Source organism: Bubalus bubalis, chromosome 4 (genome assembly GCF_019923935.1).
Source record: "Bubalus bubalis isolate 160015118507 breed Murrah chromosome 4, NDDB_SH_1, whole genome shotgun sequence".
Taxonomy (NCBI): Eukaryota; Metazoa; Chordata; class Mammalia; order Artiodactyla; family Bovidae; genus Bubalus; species Bubalus bubalis.
The window spans coordinates 11928810-11949904 of record NC_059160.1 but is presented as its reverse complement, the minus strand read 5'-3'; the positions used below and the strand labels follow the sequence as shown (position 1 = coordinate 11949904).

The 21095-nt window shown below is 45.9% G+C and overlaps 1 protein-coding gene across 13 annotated transcripts in view; it reads left to right on the top strand.

The window, feature by feature from the left end:
• ERC1 (ELKS/RAB6-interacting/CAST family member 1) overlaps positions 1 to 21095 on the top strand; it is a 271526-nt gene that overhangs the window by 231172 nt on the left and 19259 nt on the right. For 8 of the 13 annotated variants that reach the window (XM_044940924.2, XM_044940927.2, XM_044940926.2 and 5 more), the window contains one exon: positions 17139 to 17327. In XM_044940924.2, coding sequence (XP_044796859.1) covers positions 17139 to 17327 — 189 coding nt within the window. Of the gene's footprint in view, positions 1 to 17138; positions 17328 to 21095 lie in introns of those variants that run through there. The other 5 variants (XM_044940936.2, XM_044940935.2, XM_044940930.2 and 2 more) reach the window with 1 other exon arrangement.

Here is a 21095-nt window from a genome sequence, read left to right as displayed (position 1 = left end):
TCTTGAGAGGTTTTTAATTACTGATTCATTTCCCTTACTTGTCATTGGTCTGTTCACATTTTCTGTTTCTTCGTGATACATACAAATGTGGTAGGTTTAATGTTTCTAGGAATTAACTCATTTCTGGGTTGTCCAGTTTGTTGAAATGTAATTGTTCATAGTAGCCTCATAATTCTTGTATTTAGTATCAGTTATAACGTCTCTTCTCTCATTTCCTTTTTTTAAAAATATTTATTTATGTGTTTAGCTTAGCCAGGTCTTAAGTGCAGCATTCGAGCTCCTCCGTCTTCATTGTGGCATGCAGGATCTTTAATAGCAGCGTGTGAACTCATTGTTGCAGCATTTAGGATCTAGTTCCCTGACCAGGGATCCAACCCAGGCCCCTTGCATTGGGAGCGCAGAGTCTGAACCAGTGGACCAACAGGGAAGTTCCTCTTTTTTTCATTTCTGATTTTATTTATCCTGCCTTTATAGTTTCTCTGTTATATCCCACCTGTGAAACTGACAAAACATGTTTTCTTTTGTGTCCCTTGTATGGCAGGTGTATTATTTTATGGCTGTTTAATAGTTTAGTGTTAAATAACATGCTTTGCCTCTCAAACAAATTTGAACTCGGTAGCTGTGGAATTTCCCTGGAGTCACTTCACCTCTCCTCCAAGCATCAGGTTCCCATCTGCTAAGTGGCAGTGATGAAACCTACAGCGAAGGTCCTGGTGGGGTTACAAGTACAAACGTTCTCAGTGCACTTAGCCCCTGGCCCAGCACCCGGGAAGTGCTCGGTCAGGGGCTGTGTGATATTGGTAGTGAGAGTGCTTAAACCCCTCCAGGGTTCCCAGGATCCCCTGATGCTACTGTTTACTTCATAGATTTCTCCTCTCTCCTAATGCAGTAACATTCCTCTCGCAGCACAAGTCACGCACAGTCCTAGTAATTCATTTTTCCTGCAGCAAGAGAAGCGTCTTCTTTTCAGAATCTCTCAGTTGTTGATGACATCACCCGTCCTCCCTGAGCAGCCGTGTAGACCCTTCCTCTACCAGGTGTCCCTGCGGGAGGTCAGCTGCAGACCTTAAATCAGACCCCATTGCCTTGTAAGAAGCAACCACACTGGCAGGCGCCCTTTCCTGCTAAAGTTTTCTTACCTGAGGATGGTTTGCAGGCTGCCTTGACACAGAGGCTCTGAGTAGTTCTCGAGGGACTTGGTGATCGCATGAGCTCAGTGAGGCGGGGGCCTCTCGGGCCACATGATCGAGTTATAAATACTCGGGGGAGAGCCCTTTCAGTGTGGTTTTAAGACACACTATACAGTGCTCCACAGGTTCCCCCCTACATTTTTATAGTTTCTGCTGAATGATTTAAGATGACGTTGTCCTGAGACGCACTTGATTTATTTCTTAAACTGAAAATTGCGGTGTTTTAAGCATTTCTGGAACATGGGTCCTTAACAATTAGGAGCATTTGACTAATGAGGATGTGCTCTCTTCCTGTTTGTGGCCTTATTTGTAACTCAGGCATTCTCCCTGGATAATAAAAATATCCTTGCACTTCATGCAAAATAAAATCCTTCACATCCTAATTGTTTTTCACAGTCCTCTGGGCAGACTCTGCGGAGCTCAATAAATAGTTTTTGAAAGAAAAAACTGGGGAGCTTGTGCCCTAAAAAAAAGTTGCATGTATTAGAAGTTTCATGCATGTGTAGTAGGTATTTTTAAACTTTTAATTTACTCTGTACCCTGAAAAGACCCTGATGCTGGGCAAGATTGAGGGCTGGAGAAGGGGGCTCCAGAGGATGAGGTGGTTGGATGGCATCACTGACTCAGTGGACATAAGTATGAGCAAACAGTGGGAGATGGTGAAGAGCAGAGAAACCTAGCGGGCTGCAGTCCATGGGGTCGCAGAGTCGGACATGACTTAGCGACTGAACAACAGCTCGACAGGTCATCCTGTGATCTGACACAGTTCATGTGTGGGGGGTCCCAGTCAGTTCCTAGCACACCTTCTAGGATACACTGTCAAATTTATCACCTACCCCTCAGCTAACATGTGACGAGACCCCTTTTAATACCAGTTCCAGGAGACAGCCCTCATGCTTGCCTATTACATCATGTTTTTATTTTATAGAATTATGTTTTGGAGGATGTGATCTGACTCGCATCTTATCTGAGCTATTAAACAACAGTCGTGTTACAATAGGGTTCTGCAGTATTTCTTTCATTAACTTGTCCTCAACTTCTCCCTAATTTGTTATTTTCTATATATTTCTTTCTGTCTTTAGGATTACTGTCTGTTTTGGGTTAAAGGACTATTTTCTTGAACCCAAAAATGCATCATCAACCAAAACAAAAAAGCCATTCCCCCTTGATGTCTCTGTCCTTCCTCCTGGTCCCGCGATGACGAGGTTGAAGCTTGCAGCTGGGCCTGGCGGTCGGCGTTTCTGGGATGAATTAAATGCACACACTTGATTGAGGTGTAGCTGGACTGTATCACTGTCTTCCTATTATCCTAGGAGATCAAAGCACAGCTCAAATAGAGGCTTAGTCTTTAAAATATTCAAAACAGATGGCTGGTTCTTTTTGGTGAAAATTCAGGTTTTAAGGCAAACCACTTGTTAGTGAGATTTCATGTCTTCTCATTGAAAGATAGCACGGACCATGTACCTCCCTCTCTTCCTCAGTTTCAAGACTAGAGTCATGGACTTTCTGCCTGAGGAGGGATTTGGCAAGCCCAGAATGCTCTGACATTGTCTGGGTTCCTTTTCATGTGACTATAAAATACGTCACTCAGCTTTTTCTTAAGGCATTTTGGGTATTAAACGAAAGCCTCTTCAGTGTTGACGTTCTCATAGTCACTTGTTGTTGGGTCACTATTTAAAATCTAGTGCTCACACTGTGACATCCTCCAGAATTGAACCAGGCTGTTTATCTTTGACTTCACGTTTTTACAAATTAAAATACACGTTCTCCATCCACTCTCCTGCACTGACTCCTGGGTCCAAAGGTACACAGAATAAGTCCATAAGTGTGGTCGGAGGTTTTTATGGTTTGGTTTAAAATGGACTGAAATGAGAAAATTAGCTCAGAACTGTTTATTGGGAGTCTTCCCATGTACCTACACTGCACTAGGTAGGTGGGTTGAAACACAGGTCTCAGGACTATGAAACAAATACTGAACGACAGATTTTCTCCAACAGAAAAAATGATTATCCGAGGTACAGCAGAGAAACCCAGGTCTGCACCGGAGACTCGAGGGTCACAGAGGAAGGGGCAGGTAGTGGCAGGCTACAGTCCGTGGGGTCGCAAAGAGGCGGACACGACTGAGCGACTAAGCATGGCAGGCAGTGTGCCAGGCAGTTATCGTGTGAATCTGGTGCCCTCTCGGTGGTTCCCTGTGGGTGCTGCTGAGGGTGTATCTCTATGAAAGTGTGGTTGCTCAGTCGTGTCCGACTCTTTAGGACCCCACGGACTGTAGCCTACCAGGCTTCTCTGTCCATGGGATTTTCCAGGCAATAGTACTGGAGTGGATTGCCATTTCCTTCTCCAGTATCTCTATTTCTCTATTAATGAATTACTTCATTTAATTCTGTATAATAGGCTCTAGGTTCATCCATCTTATTGGAATTAATTCTCTATTTGTGCATAACGCATTACCCCAGAACCTGGCAGCATTAAAAAAAACACTATATCTCTGTTATCTCAGTGTTTTCTTTGGGTCATGAATTTGGGAATAGCTTGGCTTGGTAGCTCTTGCCTGAGTGTCTCTGGGGCTGCAGGCAGGATGTCAGCTGGATCTGTAGTTTAAAGCTTGATGCAGCCAGAGCCCACGTGGGTGCATATTCACTCACGGTCCATGCCAACCGCTGGCGGGAACCTTCCGTTCCTATCCATATGGACCCAAAGTGAGCAATGAAGACAAGGTGGCAAGGAGCCACTGTGACTCTTAGGTCCTGCAGTCGGAAGTCACACATGCCCACCTCTGCTGTGTTCTGTTCCTTCAGGGCGAGTCACCGAGACCATCTGGCGTGGAGTGGGGCAGAGCATCTCAGGCTTCACTTTCTGAGGGCTGGAATGTCAAAGAGTAGGTGGACTTAACATCACCCTCCACAGGTGTTGGGGCAGGTGACAAGCCACGAGCCTGGGGGTGCCCTCAGAGGGTGAATCACCATGGCCTTCATGTTCCGTGGCAACCGGTGGACGGTGGGCGGGAGGGGAGCAAGCCAGAGACACACCAGCCCTCTGAATTTTCTGGTTCTACTCATTGCCACATCCAGTTCTCTATTCAACCAGTGTTTTATTTTGTGTTGATATTACTGTTTTTTGAAAGGGAAGAAGCTACAGAAAATTTTTGGCATTGGGAGATAGGAAGCAAATTGTATGTTTCTTTAAAACAACCAACCAACCAGCAAAACTGCTGTTGTGCTTATGTTCAGTCATGTCTGACTCTTTTGTGACCCCCGTGGACTCCAGCCCGCCAGGCTTCTCTGTCCATGGAATTCTCCAGGCAAGAATACTGGAGTGGGTTGCCATTCCCTTCTCCAGGGGATCTTCCCGACCCAGAGATCAAACCCATGTCTCTTGTATCTCCTACATTGGCATGCAGATTCTTTACCACTGTGCCACCTGGGAAGCCCCAGATGTTACTATTGATAGCAGTGATATTCATTATGAATTGAAATTTTAACTGTAATTATTTACTTCTTAAATAATCTGAGAAGATTGTAAGCATTTCCTCTCTGATATTATGTTTACCCGTTATCTGGAACAGGTCTGCTTTAGGGATGGGCAGACCTTTTTGTAAAGGTACAGAGAGTAAGTGTTTTATCCTTTGTGATCTTTACCCTTTGTCAGATATAGCCAGCTCTGCTCATGAAGTAGGGAACCCACCACAGACAACATGTAAATAGTGAAGGTTATTATTGTTGTTGTTATTCAATCACTAAGTCATACCCGACTCTTTGCAACCCCATGGACTGCAGCATGCCAGGCTTCCCTGTCCTTTACTACGTCCCAGAGTTTGTTCAAACTCATGTCTGTCAAGTCGGTGATGCCATCCAATCATCTCATCCTCTGTTATCCCCTTCTCTTGCCCTCAATCCTTCCCAGCATCAGGATCTTCTCCAATGGTCAGCTACTTTGCATCAAGTTGCCAAAGTATCGGAGCTTCAGCTTCAGCATCAGTCCTTCCAGTGAATATTCAGGACTGATTTCCTTCAGGATTGACTAGTTTGATCTCCTTGTAGTCCAAGGGACTCTCAAGAGCCTTCTAAAACACCACAGTTCAAAAGCATCAATTCTTCAGTGCTCAGCCTTCTTTATGGTCCAGCTCTCATATCCATGACTACTAGAAAAAAACATAGCTTTGACTAGACGGACCTTTGTTGGCAAAGTGATGTCTCTGCTTTTTAATATGCTGTCTATCTGTCATTGCTTTTCTTCCAAGTAGCAAGTGTCTTTTAATTTCATGCCTGCAGTCACTATATCAGTGATTTTGGAGCCCAAGAAAATAAAGGTAACCCTGGCTGTTACTTGTATAATATCAGTCACCACTTGTAGATTTCTGTGCTGAGCCTCTTTGGCATAGTCACTTGTGTATCCTCAGGTAATAAAGCTTTGCTTAAACCTCAGCAACTAGTAATTGAAATGGTGATGTCTATAGAGTTTGTGTTATGCTAAAGAATTTTAACAGAGAATAGGGGAAGGAGAGATTAATTCAGTGACTGTGTGGGAGGTTTTATTCTCAAATAGAAGAACTGGGTAGGGAAAAACATAACGGAAAACAGTCTTCCTAGTTTTTGTTTTTCCCAAATCTTTTTCTTCCACCCAAAGCCTGGATGACTCCCAAGGTGAAGGGGGTGATGTCTGGAAATCGTTAATCCGTGGGATTTGTTCATGGTGTATAAAATTTTCAGAAAGAATTTGCTTTTTCAGGATGATTTCCTGATTGACTGTGGCAGACCTAAGTCCAGGCAGGACTGCTCAGAGCAGCCAAGATCCTGCTTGGGTTCTCAGATTCATGACACTTCTGGTGTTTGTGGATGGAGAGGGGATTCTTCATGTAGTTGGGGGCGGGGACGAGGACACAGGCAGAGCAGCGGGTGGAGGCGGGGTGCTGGTTCAGCCTGAAGGGGTGAAGGCCCCACCCTGATGCTCCTGCGCACTGCCCCCCACCCCCTCCGCGCTGTTCTCTGTCCCTGAAGGGCTGGTGGCTGATGTCCTGGAGCGTTTCCTGCCTCAGTCAAGCAGGTCCTGAGCTGTCCTCTTGCTGAAATACGGGCACAGGTCTTTCTCCCCATCTTGCCCCCTGGCCCCCCATTGCCTTACAAGTTGTGTACAGGTGCGTCCTTAGACACACTGAGTCACAGATGCTTCTGACCTGCCACAGGACATGTCCTGGCTGTCTCCAGCTTCAGCATCAGGAGATTCAGTGCCTGTATGTAGCTCGTTTCTGACAGCATGGATACTTGTCTCTGATGTGTACACAGGGATGCAGATACATTTCCATCTTCCCTGCCTTCCAGGCTATAGGAACCTTCCCTCCCTCCTGTACCCTCCCAGCCCAGCTTCTTGTCTAATGAGGCTCCAGAGGGCACAGTGACCCTCGGGGGCAGGGTGGTCAGGAGCTTTCAGCTGGAGACGCTGGCGTCGACACGGGTGCTGCCATCACATGGGACTGGTGGCGAAATCGCTTGTGTCAGCTCCTCCAGCTCCTCCGCGTGTACGTACACACACACACACACACACCCCTATCCTCAGACACACACACACCTGTCCTTTTAACCCAGCCTCAAAATAAATGCCTGTCACAGAAGAGTCTCCTCCAGAGCCTGGCCTCCACTTGGGAGCCCTTGACAGATCAGCTGTCACATCTCCTAGTCACTAGATAACCGCGCTTGCCTCTTTCCTTCTCTGTCTTCCTGTGGACCCTGAGGCAGACCGAGTGGCTGGGCGACCCATAACCTAGACGCTCCTCTCTGGTGACTCACTGAGATCCTAGCTAGGTCAGCCTTTCGTGCCCGCCCTCCATTCCCAAAGGTTAAGAGAAGAAAACGAAGTGTCCTGATGAGGTCGTCACTGTGTTCCACCCATCAAGCAACAAGCATGTTGCTGTTTTCTCAGATCCATCCTTCTGTCTTGTAAGCATGTAATAAGCCAAGAAGTGATTGACCACAGCAGCAGTCCAGCAGGAGTTGGACTTCAGGCCCCAGAGGACCGGCGGGGTGGGAGTTGATGTGGGCACATGGTGTGTGAACAGACTCGCAAGGAGCTGAGGCCACTGTTCTTGCCTGTGGCCAGCTGCCTACCTGGTTTTTCCTGTGAAATTCAGTATCCACCCTCAGCTGGCTCACCTGCTCAAAAAGTGTGAGCTTCTTCCTCTTTTGCTTCATTTTCTCTCCCGTGCCCAGACATTTTCCCCATAATTTGACATTCATTAGTATACAGCCCTGGAACTTTGCTATGGGAAAGTCATGTAAAGTATATATACATCAATGCACGCACACACACACACACACACAAGTATTTAACCCCTACGTTGTTTACTAGAATACAATAAATAATTTTTTGAGAAGAGGCGAGCCTCAAGCCAAGAACTAAATTGAAGATGTTTCTTTCCCATCTTTATTTAAAGAGCAGGAAAGAGGAATCTTGGAATACATACCTGCTCCTAGCAGCTCTGAGTCTCGCAGAGTGGGTGCTTCCTTGACTCTGTGTCCCGTCTGAGCACCCTTTAGGGTGCCCGCTGTGCGTCCCCTGGTGTCCCCTCCAGGGGTTGGCTTGTCCAGCTTCTCTGCCTCCTGCAACGTTCTGTCCACTTGCTGCCCATTAATCTGCCCTGTCTTCATCTGGATGTACTGTCTGCCCTCTTGTTGGTGAGTCACCTCATTTTCATGTATTTTACAAGTTTCCAAGTACTGAAGCAAGAACTTAGAATTCCCGCCCCAACCTGCTCTCAGCCACAGGGAGGTGGGCTCAGCCAGAGCCTCCTTCCCTCACACTGCTCTCTGTTCAAGTGGAATTTCTGGATCTGAATAAGATACGTTGGGTTTTAACTGAATGAGGAGTAAATAGGCACACTGCAGTTAGCAGTCCTGTGGTTCAGATTCCAAGATTCATCTTACTCTGAACCCCACTCCCCATCTCCATACAACTGAGTACAGAATATCTGGATCAGGAAATAGGGGAGGTTCTGTTTTGTTCTGCTGGAGTGGTAATGTGTGCTTAAAGGAAAATTGACAACAGATTTCTGAGCTGTAAAACTGAGAGGAAATGATTGCATTTTAGTTTGTAAACGATTCCCACTGTTTTTTTTTTTTTTTTCCTCATGTTTCAAATCTGTAACCTTTTCCAGTTTTCCTAAACACACTTACACTTTTACAAGCCATGAAACCCTTTAAATCTGAAACCTTTGGAGAGAGTTTTTACTCTTAGAACCAGGTATTTTTGTATACAGTAAGTTTTCTGATTAACGTCTATTCATATCAGTGACCTTGTGTCACCAAACCCAACTTGGGTCTGCTCACCCACATGCAGCAAAGCCAGTCTACTGACACCAGTTTCTGGTGGGGCAAGGGGAGCGTTTATTGCAGGGTCGAGCAGGGAGAATGGGCAGCTCATGCTCAAAACCCACAGTGAATATTTATAGTAGAAGTAACGTCATCCTGGCTTCCCTGGTGGCTCAGACAGTAAAGAATCCGCCTTCTATGAAGGAGATCTGGGTTGGATCCCTGGGTCAAAAAGATCTCCTGGATCAGGGAATGGCTACCCACTCCAGTATTCTTGCCTGGGAAATCCCATAGACAGAGGAGCCTGGCAGGGGTCACAGAGAGTCAGACACAGCTGAGTGACTAACACTTTGAATGTCATTCTGGCTTTTGTATTTGTCATGACTTTTTGTTTTGGAAGAGGAATGCAAGACCGTTTCCCATTCTGTAAAGTTTGTGTGGGAAGTGAAGTAGACACACATGAAAAATGGTTGTGACGTGGAGGGTCAGGACTTGCAGCTCTGAACTTGTCTGCATTTAACTTTAGGTTATCCTTTAACTTTTCATGAAATTTTAGAAGTTTATCGACTTCCCCCCAAAAGAAATTTTTTTTTTTGTTTTCAATCACTGTTGCCCTCTAGCTAGGCACAAACTCAGGCTAACACTGCTGAAATGTTCCCGGTTTTCATTGTTAACAGTGAGATTTGGCTTTTGATGAAGGGCATGCAGGTGTAAAGCATGAACCCTTCTTAGTTTGGCTTTATTGGTTATCGTGAGGGTGCAGCCCCACGAGACATGTGTTTGCCCAGCGTCTCTCTTGCAGATGCATAAGACAGAAGGCTGTTCTGGAATGCACCATTGTCTTCAGTTTGTTAGGATTAAAGATGAGTAAGGACCACCACACCAAAAACATGCAGGGGATCCATTGAGTGTCCTGTCTGTGCTCCAGATAGGAAGGCTAAATAAAAGGTTGGATCTCAGAGAATGTTAAGAATACAAAAGTTGTTGAATTGTATAACCTTATCTGTGAAGAACAAGTCAAACCAAGCCTTGAATCAAGATAAAGAGGTTTATTTCGCAGTTTGAAGGTTTGCCTGAAGGAAGCCTCAAAACGAAAGTTTAAAACAGATAAATCCTGAATTTACACATTTTAATTCTCTTGTACACTCAATACATTGGCTCCATTATCTCATGATTTTTTTTTAATGCAAAATAGGGCCACATCTCCCTGGAGGAGGGCATGGCAATCCACTCCAGTGTTCTTGCCTGGAGAATTCCATGGACGGGGAGGCTGGTGGGCTACAGTCCATTGGGTCGCATCGAGTCTGACACAACTGAAGCGATTTAGCATTCATGTATGTCATTCTTAATATTCCTGCCAGCAAAAGCTGTGTGTGGCCCAGCATAAAGGCACTCACTAAATGTTTGTTAAGTCAAATATAAAATTTTTTTAGTGTCAATAATATGTGTGAGTTGATATACAGTATATCTAATTAATGTAGCAAAAATGTCATTTCCATTCACTCTGTTTCTTGAAAGAACTGCATTGTTTCACAAAGTAGCTGCATTTAAGTGAGAAAGTAACACCTGCTCCAAACCTTTGTGAAGAGACCTGGTACCATCCTTCATCTTCCTGGTCCTGACGCACATCATAACCAAGAAGATACGCTCAGTTCTTGACGTGAAAAAGGACTTTGAGGCCAGGCTGCCGAATTTTATTCCTGTGCCTCCTTTTTTTCCCCCAGACTTTTAAAACTTTTTATTTTGTAGTGGGGAATAGCCGATTAACAATGTTGTGGTAGTTTCAGGAGAACATCGAAGGGACTCAGCCAGATACAGACATGTATCCATCCTTCCCCAGACCTGCCTCCCATCCAGGCTCCACATAACACTGAGCACAGTTCCCTGTGCTATCCAGTTAGGTCCTTGTTGGTGATCCATTTTAATTATCCAAGTGTGTACGTGACCTTTCCAAAGTTATCCCTTCACCCTGGTAATCATAAGTTCGTTCTCTAAGTCTGTGAGTCTCTTTCTGGTTCTTTTTTGTATGTAAATTCATTTGTATCAGTTATTTTTAGATTCCACATAAAAGGGATGTCATAGAGAGTATGACACTCTCTAGGACCCTCTGTGTTTCCAGTGCTGTGCTGTGCTTAGTCACTCAGTCATGTCCGACTCTTTGCAGCCCCATGGACTGTAGCCCACCGGACTGCTCTGTCCATGGGGATTCTCCAGGCAAGAATACTGGAGTGGGTTGCCATACCCTCCTCCAGGGGATCTTCCCAACCCAGAGATCAAACCCAGGTCTCCCTCATTGCAGGCATATTCTTTACCATCTGAGCCACCAAGGAAGACCCCCCCATTCAGTTCAGTCATTCAGTCATGTCCGACTCTTCAAGCCCGTGGACTGCAGCATGCCAGGCTTCCCTGTCCATCACCAGTTCCCAGAGCTTGCTCAAACTCATGTCCATCGAGTTGGTGATGCCATCCAACCATCTCATCCTTTGTCGTCCCCTTCTACTACTACCTTCAATCTCTCCCAGCATCAGGGTCTTTTCCAGTGAATCAGTTCTTTGCATCAGGTGGCCAAAGTATTAGAGCTTCAGCTTCAGCATCAGTCCTTCCAATTCAGGACTGATTTCCTTTAGGACTGGTTTGATCTCCTTGTAGTCCAAGGGACTCTCAAGAGTCTTCTCCAACACCACAATTCAAAAGCAGCAATTCTTAAGTGCTCGGCCTTCTTTATAGTCCAACTCTCACATCCATACACGACCACAGGAAAAGCTATAACTAGAGGGACCTTTGTCAGCAAAATGATGTCTCTGCTTTTTAATATACTGTCTAGGTTTGTCATAGCTTTTCTTCCAAGGAGCAAGCGTCTTTTCATTTTATGGTTACAGTCACCATCTGCAGTGATTTTAGAGCCCAAGAAAATAAAGTCACTGTTCCATTGTTTCCCTATTTGCCATGAAGTGATGCCATGATCTTCGTTTTTTGAATGTTGAATTTTAAGCCAGCTTTTTCACTCTCCTCACTTTCATCACTTTCATCAAGAGGCTTTTTAGTTCCTCTTCATTTTCTGCCATAAGGGTAGGGTCATGTGCATATCTGAGGTTATTGATATTTCTCCCTGCAGTCTTGTGCAAACCTGTTTCCAGCTTGTGCTTCATCCAGCCTGGCATTTCACATGATGTACTCTGCATATAAGGTAAATAAGCAGGGTGACAGTATACAGCCTTGAAGTGCTCCTTTCCCAATTTGGAACCAGTCCATTGTTCCATGTCTGGTTCTAACTAGAAACGCCCATGTTGCTGCAGATGGCATTATTTCATTCTTTTTCGTGGCTGAGTAATATTCCACTGTGTATATGTACAACAGCTTCTTTATCCGTCCCTCTGTCAATGGACATGTAGGCTGCTTCCGTGTCTTGGCTACTGTAAATAGTGCTGCAGTGAACATGGGGTCCACATATCCTTTCAGATCATGTTTTTCTCTGGATTTTTGCCCAGGAGTAGGGTTGCAGGGTCATACGGTATCTGTTTTTAGTTTTTAAGGGACTTCCATACTGTTCTCCACAGTGGCTGTACCAATTTACATTCCCACCAACAATGTAGGAGCATTCCCTTCTCTCCACACCCTCTCCAGCATTTGTTGTTTGTGGATTTTTTGATGATGGCCTTTCTGCCTGGTGTGAGGTGGTACCGCATTGTAGCTTTGATTTGCATTTATCTAATAAGTAGTGATGTTGAACGTCTTTTCATGTACCTGTTCCCTTTTGCTTGCCTTCTTTTTTACTTTTCAAAGTTCGGCTTTCTGCTGGGGCCTCTGGACAGGAGCATCATTAAGAGAATAATGTTTTTGGGAAGTCAATGCGTCGGTTGTTCTGGGACTTTCTTGATGAGCCTACCTTGGGGGACAGCAGTGTGATGGTGACCCAGTGAGAAATCAGAACTGCCTCTGGTGTTTATGCAGTAATTCAGGAACATCTGAACATGCCTCCCAGGATGTCAGCAGACAGAAGGAAGAACAAGAGGATCTTTTAGTGACAGAGAAATCATCAGTACAAAAATACTTTGCCAGGAACACAGTAAATGATCAATAAATGTTAATTAGCTTAAAAAACGAAGAAGGCAATGGCAACCCACTCCGGTACTCTTGCCTGGAAAATCCCATGGGCGGAGGAACCTGGAAGGCTGCAGTCCATGGGGTCGCTAGGAGTCAGACACGACTGAGCGACTTCACTTTCACTTTTCACTTTCATGCATTGGAGAAGGAGATGGCAACCCACTCCAGTGTTCTTGCCTGGAGAATCCCAGGGACCGTGGAGCCTGATGGGCTGCCGTCTATGGGGTCGCACAGAGTCAGACACGACTGAAGCAACTTAGCAGCAGCTTAAAAAATAGTGGTATCTTTTGAACAGTAAAACATTAGTATGACAAGGGCAAAGGCATTAAGTCCCACATAATGTTCAGTACAAGGTATAAAACCTCTGCTCTCAAAATGAGCTCCCAGAATGTGTCACAAGCAGCCACCCTGTACTTACGAAGGTCTGATGCAGAAACAGTGGGGAGAGGAGAGCAGCCATGGACTTGATCACATGCCCCATCCTGGTGTGTCCCCATCTCTTAGATGAATGGGCTGCAGAAACGGGATGCTGTAGACTTTTCCATTACAGTCTGTGTCATAGCATACAGCATTGCCTGTCTTCCAAAACACCTCTGGACATCCAGTCGTACTCAAGTGGAGGGGAGGTTAAGATAAACACCTTCCCGAGGTCACTTTATGTCATCACACACTGGCCTCTGAAGCCATTTTGAGGATCTGATTCATAAGCAAGTAAATCCTTACCAGAAGAAACAAAGCTTTCAGGACATCAACTGAAAGGCTCTCATCTGTTCTTTAAATTTAAATGATTTTCCTCAACAACTTGGTAAATGTAGGATTCAGGAAATGTTGCCATTTTGGCATTCTGTTAGAAGCAGAGGTTATCTCGACAAGTTCATTTTTTAACTTCTTTTTGCCAAAAGAAAAAAAAGGTAACTCTAGTTCTGCACAGCTGTAGAACTGTGATGTGGCCTGACCACCTTGCTTTTGGTGGGACTTCTTACCAATCCTCTGAAGTTGGTGTGGACCAAAGACAACTTTTGGATCCTGTGAGCGTCCTCTTCCTACTTGGCAAGTGTCCCTCTTCCCTCCTGAGGTTAGGCAGTCACAGTTCTTCCTTGTGGGAAATACGGTTTCTTTTCTGAGTGGTCGGCCCAAGTTAGACCTGGAGGGGGAGGGGAGAGATAAGGGCATTTTCCCCATGATGGACATGGCTAAATGTGTCTCACAGAGGCTACAGTGACTTTTCTCTTAATGGACACATTCGGAGACTGCTGGCTGAGCAATTTCATATGCTTTCATGGAGTAAGCTCTCTAGTTTTTTGTTTTGTTTTTAAAAAGCACTTACCTTTAACATGAGAAGAAGAGGGCATCTTGGCCATTATGTAGAAATAATTTGTGTCCTGGAAAAAAATTTCAAATTCTGTTACTTTTGTAACTTTTCAGTTGGACTTTGAAAAATTACAGAGTGCAAAACACTACGTATTTTGTTATCAGTTAGCACCTGAGCATGAAATATATTTAAGTCAGTGTGAGATTCATCTCTGATTAAGAACAGAGGCCTAAGAGTCCACTTTTTCATTCCCAGCCATACAGCAGTGAGCTAGCATGTTTCCAGATTCCATTTTACTATAAGAAATTTGACCTTCCCCTTACCACCATTTATCAGATTGTCTTCATGCTTTTTTATGTCAGTTTTCCAACTCAAACAGTAATTACCTAGGGTATATCAGCTCTTTCTTGTAGCCCAAATGTGATGGCAACTATATGTAGACACACACACACACACACACACACACACACACAATGGGAGTAAGTTGCACAAATCCAATGAAAATCCCCAGAGTGATTTTTTTGTTTAAATCAGCGTGTCCATGAAAGAGGCCACAGGAGGCCAAGCTGGAAACATGGCTGCGGTGCGTGGCGGCGTGAGGGGTGTGGAGGGAACAGCGGCCAGACGGTGGGGTTGTTGACGTGCACGGTGGGCGTGATTTAAAGAAGTACGGCCTGGAACTTGCCTTTAAAGATGCTGCTTTGAAACTCAGTTTCTGAGCTCTCTACAGTGTGAATATGCATCTCTGGCCAGAAAGAAAACCTGAGTCTTTTCTGAGAGAGAGTACCATTGTTTGTGAAAAGCTGTCCGACTTCCCCACTCTCCAGACCCTGTGCTTTATTGAAACAGCTCTTCCTTCTGTGGTTGGCAGTGTTGACACCACAGGCAACACAGGGCCTCGGACCTGGAGGGTCCCTTAAGAGCCCAGAGCCTTTCCCCCGACCTCCTGCCCCTGAGTGTATCACCTTTGATCCCAGACAGTTGTGTGAGTGTGTGTGTTTCAAAAATAATATTGCTAAATTGATTCACTTTCTCTGGTTTTCCTAGCTAGGCTCCAACTTCTGTATTATATACCATGTGGGTCTGCACTCTGATCTCTCTAGTAAGTTAGAGATTGTTTTAGCCACTAAGCCGAGGTTCTTGCCTGTCTTAATTATTTCATGGAAATAGCATTAGAAACAGGAAATGTGATATATTTATAAAGCAACCATTAAAAATCATGTTTTCCAGAAATACGTAATGTCATGAATAGGACTCACAATGTAACATTAAATGGATAAACAGGGTCTTAAGCAAAATGTGAAGTATGATACAGTTAAAAGTTGATTTATGTAAGTTTATAAAAAGACTTGGAAGAAAATCAGCAAAATGTTGCAAGTGCTATTCTTGATGGAAAACCTATAGACTGTTTATTATTTCTTTCCTGTTTCCCCCCATACTTTTCAGAGTAAAATCTGCATTGATTTCTTAATTTAAAAAAATACATAAAACTATATTTTAGAAACTTTTAAAAGGAAATAAGGAAAGCGCAGGGGAGTTCTTTGGAGAGAGGGGGTGGCAGAATTCAGTGTACCAGGCCTCATTTCTCCTGACTTGAAGATTAGCAAGCTCCTTATCAGGGCGTCCTACTGGTGAAAAATGCCAGCCCCGTGACACCAGCAGGTGCAGATTCTGCCCTGAGCCCAGGGAGCGTTGCAGACATGCCAGCATCTGCTGGGCTGGCGGCCCCCACCAGGGTGGGTGTCAGGCAGACGCTGTGCCTGCAGTTCAGAATCGGAGACGGGGGGCCAGCCCAGCCCTCCTCTGCCCCCCCCCCCCAGACTTGCCCAGCACCGAGGGCCTGGCCAGAGCTGTCCCGAGAGCCATCCAGTGAGGTCGTGTGTTGTGCAGTGTGCCCTCCAAGGGAGCCGAGGTGGTGGTCATTCCTCAGGGTAAAGGGAATGTAAGACAGCGTTGGCCCATCTCTGGAGAGAAGACCCCGCGTGGAGCTGGTCCCGCCCAACTGGAGCTCAGGTTTCAGGGCTGTGTGAGCATTCGTCCGTCATGTCTAAAAGGAGGGTCGATGCCTCTGTGAGTCGCGTGCGGGGGCTCCAGCCAGGGCAAGGCAGATCCTGTTGTGAGTTCACTCGTCACCCCTCCTGTAGCCGAGAGGATCACTCTCCCTCCAGGGACAGAGGCATCCTTTGTTCCAGAAGGTGGAGGGACATGCATGTGCATCAGGCTTTCAGATGAGCACATTTCACTTGCAGCGTTTGTGTGTGTGTGTAGTTGTGTAGTTGCTAAGTCGTATGTGACTCTTTGTGACCCCATGGACTGTAGCCTGCCAGGCTCCCCTGTTCATGGGGTTCTGCAGGCAAGAACGCCGGAGTGGGTTGCCATTTCCTCCTCCGGGGATCATCCCGACCCGGGATCGAAGCCACACCTCGTGCGTTAGCAGGCAGGCCCTTCCTCAGTGATCCACCAGCGAAGCCCCTAGACCTGAGTCTGTTTCTGTTTTGCATGTCTCTTCATTTGTATTGTTTAAATTGCACATTAGAGATATCACACAGTATCGTACAAGCCTCTTCTCCCCTCTTGGCTGCCCTAAACCCATGCAATGCTGTGGCATGGAGGTGGTGGGAACAGAGCGTTACCAGGTAGATAATGGGATCATTCACAGGAAAGCCAGGACTGCTGCTTCCCAGTGGATAGTCGTGACCACTGAGCATGGAGTGCAGTGTGTGAGCAGGACTCCTGAGGAGGGGGGAAGGGACAGAGGGTGAACTAGATATTCTTTGAGTTCCAAAAGCTGGGTTGGAAGGAAAAGACAAGGGGACGGAGGAGTCTAGTCACTGTAATCCTTTTTCCCTTCCAACCCAGCTTTGGGAACTCAATACCCTAGGGTTTTTGTAGCTGCCCGTAAATAGGTGGATGAGCAGTTGTGAGGGGACTGCAGTCTTTCTGTAGCAGGAATGTCATCTCTGCAAAAACAAGCCAGTCCTGTGCTTAGTCCCTGCCTGAACATGGAATCCTATCTCATGCTGATGTACATCCCAGTGTCCCCCACGTGGCTCCCAGCACGGTGATGGGTGGGTGTGGCTTCTAGATGTGCAGGTGTGCGGACAAAGAGGGCAATTAGTGGTTACAAGCGCTCTAGTCTCACTCTGGCTCTTTGCCTTGGGAGGCACAAAGAGACTGGACCTTCTCGTTTCAGACTGACCTTGACTTTCCTCATTGTTTTCCCCTCAGATCATCCAGTCCCTCCTAGAACTTGACCAAAACAGAAGCAAGCTCAAGTTGTACATCAGGCACCTGACCGCCCTCTGCCATGACCGAGACCCCCTGATCCTCCGAGGACTCACTCCACCAGCCGCCTATAAGCTGGACGACGACCAGGCAGCGTGGGAGAATGAGCTGCAGAAGATGACCCAGGAACAGGTAAGACCCCCACCTGGGCTCGGATGACACCTCGCCCAAGCCAGCTGCTCTGTAAGTTGATGCAGTAGACGCTGCTTTGGGGAATTCAGGGTGCAGAATCAAGATTTTTAACAGGGGTTGGTTCTTCAGTAGAAATTAGGAGCCACCATTTGAAGTCCCATTTTGGTCTTCCTTCAGTGTAACTTGCTAAAGAATCAGAAAGGGCTGGTTGAGAAGGCAGAGACGAATTGGGAGAGTAGCACTGACATATACACAACCACGTGTGAACTAGAGAGCCAGCGGGGAGCTGACATATAACACAGGGAGCCCAGCTCGGTGCTCCGCGATGACCTAGAGGGGCGGGGTGGCAGGGGAGGGAAGCTCAAGCGGGAGCACACGTGTATTCATATGGCCGGTTCACTTCATTGTACAGCAGGGACTAACACAACATGATAAAGCAATTATGCTCCAGAAAAGAAAGAAAATAAGTTTCCCTTTTCTTTCTTTCTTCTCTCTCAAAAAAAGAAGGGAGACAGTTACGGGGCATGTGATGGTGCCACGGACGGGAAGTCTGACCTGCAGGACCTCTGCAGGTCAGCTGTCTCTCAGGAACTGTGGTTCATGACCTACTGAGTTCTTCAAATAAGAGAACCATGAGATGAATGAATTTAGGTGATCTCCCCCCGGCCCCCTCCCCTGCTACATTTTCTGTTTAGTGTTGTCCGTAAAATCCATCAGTTCTCTTTTTTTCCATGCTATGATTTTTGAGTTCAGTAGCAAAATGAGAAGGCTAGTCCAGAGACAAAAACCATGAATAAAAGAACCAAGGAGAACAGGATGAGGACAGAGGTAGAGAGCAGCCGTGGAAACTGAAGGAAAGACAAGTTGAATCAACACTGAGAAATAAAATAGAAGAAGAACTGGAGTAGTGTCGAGTGTGTATCTCCAGCTGCTTTCACTCCTGGCTGCAGGGGGGTCGTGGTGTCCCAGCCCCTCGTGGACTGTGGTCGTGGTGTCAGTCGGCTATACGTCTGCTCCAGAGGGTTGAAGCCGCGCTCTGTCTCCCAGCTGAATGCATCCTGTTTGTTCACCGGTAATGCGAGAGGGGAGGCTGTGTCAAATGGGACACTTCTGTGATTCAGGGTCGCAGGCAGCGATGACAGCAGAGGTGGCCGATAAGTACGCCATGGGCTCATGGGGGGACTGACTCCCGGGTGTGGACGTTCCCTAAAACCAAGCACATGTGAGGGCCTGTCAGTCACCACCTCATCGGTGTGATGGAAAAGGCAAGGCCTACCTCGCAAATTGAGGGTGTTACCACGGAAATTTTACTTTCTTCTTAAAAGAGGGAAAATTTTACAGGAAAGATTTAGATTGAATTTCTGACATGTTCATTTGATATTAGTAACTATGTGGTTAAAATACAACTGGAAGCCCACTGAAAACAGAGGACGTGGCTAGTTAATTTTAGAAACTTTACTTCAAAATCTTGAAGAGACAGGGCATCCCAAAGCTGCAACAGTGATATATCAGAGTTGTTTGTTGTTTTTTAGTCGCTAAGTTATGTCTAATTGTTTTCAACCCCATGGACTGTAGCCCACCAGTCAATCTATGGGATTTCCCAGGCAAGATACTGGAGTAGGTTGTCATTTCCTTCTCCAGGGGATCTTCCTGACCCAGGGATCAAACCCGGGTCTCCTGCTTTGGCAGGCGGATTCTTTACCACTGAGCTGCCAGGGAAGCCCCATACAGTCGATTACAGGTGAGGAAATGAACTCCCTGTAGACAGCCTGTTTACCCCACGCCCGTGAGTAGACATCGTGAGAAGGCAGACCTCAGCAGAAAGAACTCGGCTGTCCACAGAAGACTGGACAGCACATGTTGGGTAACTTCTTCCCCAGAGGAGGAGGTTGTGGAAGGGACCAGCACCAGGAGGTGATTGCAGTCAGATTGCTGCTGCTGCTAAGTCGCTTCAGTCATGTCCAACTCTGTGCGACCCCATAGACGGCAGCCCACCAGGCTCCCCCATCCCTGGGATTCTCCAGGCAAGAACACTGGAATGGGTTGCCATTTCCTTCTCCAATGCATGAAAGTGAAAAGTGAAAGGAAAGTTGCTCAGTCGCATCTGACTCTTAGCGACCCCATGGACTGCAGCCTACCAGGCTCCTCCGTCCATGGGATTCTCCAGGCAAGAGTACTGGAGTGGGGTGCCATTGCCTTCTCCATGCAGTCAGATTAGTTCTTGGCTTTTTTCCAACCCTGGTTGTCAGTTATTCTAGCGTAAAGGGGATGTAAACTTACTCCTCATTTTAGGGCTGTATTCAAATGTGACCTAGTCCAAACTCTACCAAAAGAAAAAAATTAGGTAAAAGACTTGAAGAAGATTGGAGTATTAAAAAATAAGCATTTTTAAAAGGTGGACTACACAGAAAAATTTAAAAGAAAGACAAAGCATGGAGCTCAGTTACTGGATGAAAGCTTTTGTCTCAATGGTGAGGAAGCCTGTGTTTCTCTTTTCATACTCTACTGAGGACAGAAGCGTACTTGCTAAGTCACTTCAGTCGTGTCCAGCTTTTTGTGACCTCATGGACTGCAGCCTACCAGGCTCCTCTGTCCATGGGTTTCTCCAGGCAAGAATACTGGAGTGGGTTGCCATTTCCTTCTCCAAGATGAGAGTATATTCAATTATAAAATAAATATTTCAGTTAGACATAGGGAAGAATCTGAATGTAGAATTGTGACCATGGGACAAATTGCAGAGAAGTGTGTTAATAGAATTTCCTTTCAGAGAGATTTAGAAACTATGGTTGAGCCCCAGACACTCTGTGGTCCTCCCCAGCCCTGGCATACATGTCAGCACTGTGCCCGCTTGATACAGATCATCTCATCCTGCCAGTAGACACGTGCGACCTACGTGCCGAATGAGTGAATATTTTTTAAAGGGCACTTCTTGTTTTTAAAACCTTAGTAGCCCTGGAATTCTAGGTGAAGTCAGTGTTTGGGTTCTAAAATTGACCCTTTGTAAACCAAGGCTTCCCAGGTGGCTCAGTGGTAAAGAATCCACCTGTCAATGCAAGAGCCCTGGGTTCTATCCCTGGGTCAGGAAGATCCCCTGGAGAAGGAAATGGCAACTCCAGTATTCTTGCCTGGAGAGTCCCATGGACAGGGAAACCTGGCGGGCTGCAGTGCATGGGGTCACAGAGTCACACGGCTGAGCGACTAAGCACACAAACCAAGGGTTTAGCAGGGATGGTTGTTATTAAGCCTTACTAAAGAAATGCTTCTAAGTTCTAGATGTTAGCAAAGTGCTAAGATTACCCCCAGTTCAGCAGGCATAGAGACATAAAACACTAAACATGAGAGGAGAAAATGAAAAGTTACACTTCATCAAAACTTGACATTTCTGTTCATCAGAATACTGGGAGGAAGTATTCACAGTATATATATCAAACTAAGGACTTGAATCGAGAAGATATTTTTGAAATCAGAAACAAAAAGACAAAACAGCATAATTTTTAAATGGGCAGAAGATGTGAACCAACACTTTGCAAGAGAAAATACACAAACCAAGCACGTGAAGACAGTGCCCACGTATAAACAAAAGTCACAAGGAGAGAGCACCGCAGTCCCACAAAATTGGCTGAAATTCACTGAGAGTTCATGATTACATGGAGCAGCTAGAACTCTTGCTCACTGTGCTGAGCGTTTAGAATGGCCCTGATGTTGAGAAAGACTGAGGGCAGGAGTAGAAGGGGGTGATAGAGGACGAGATGGTTGAACGGCATTGCT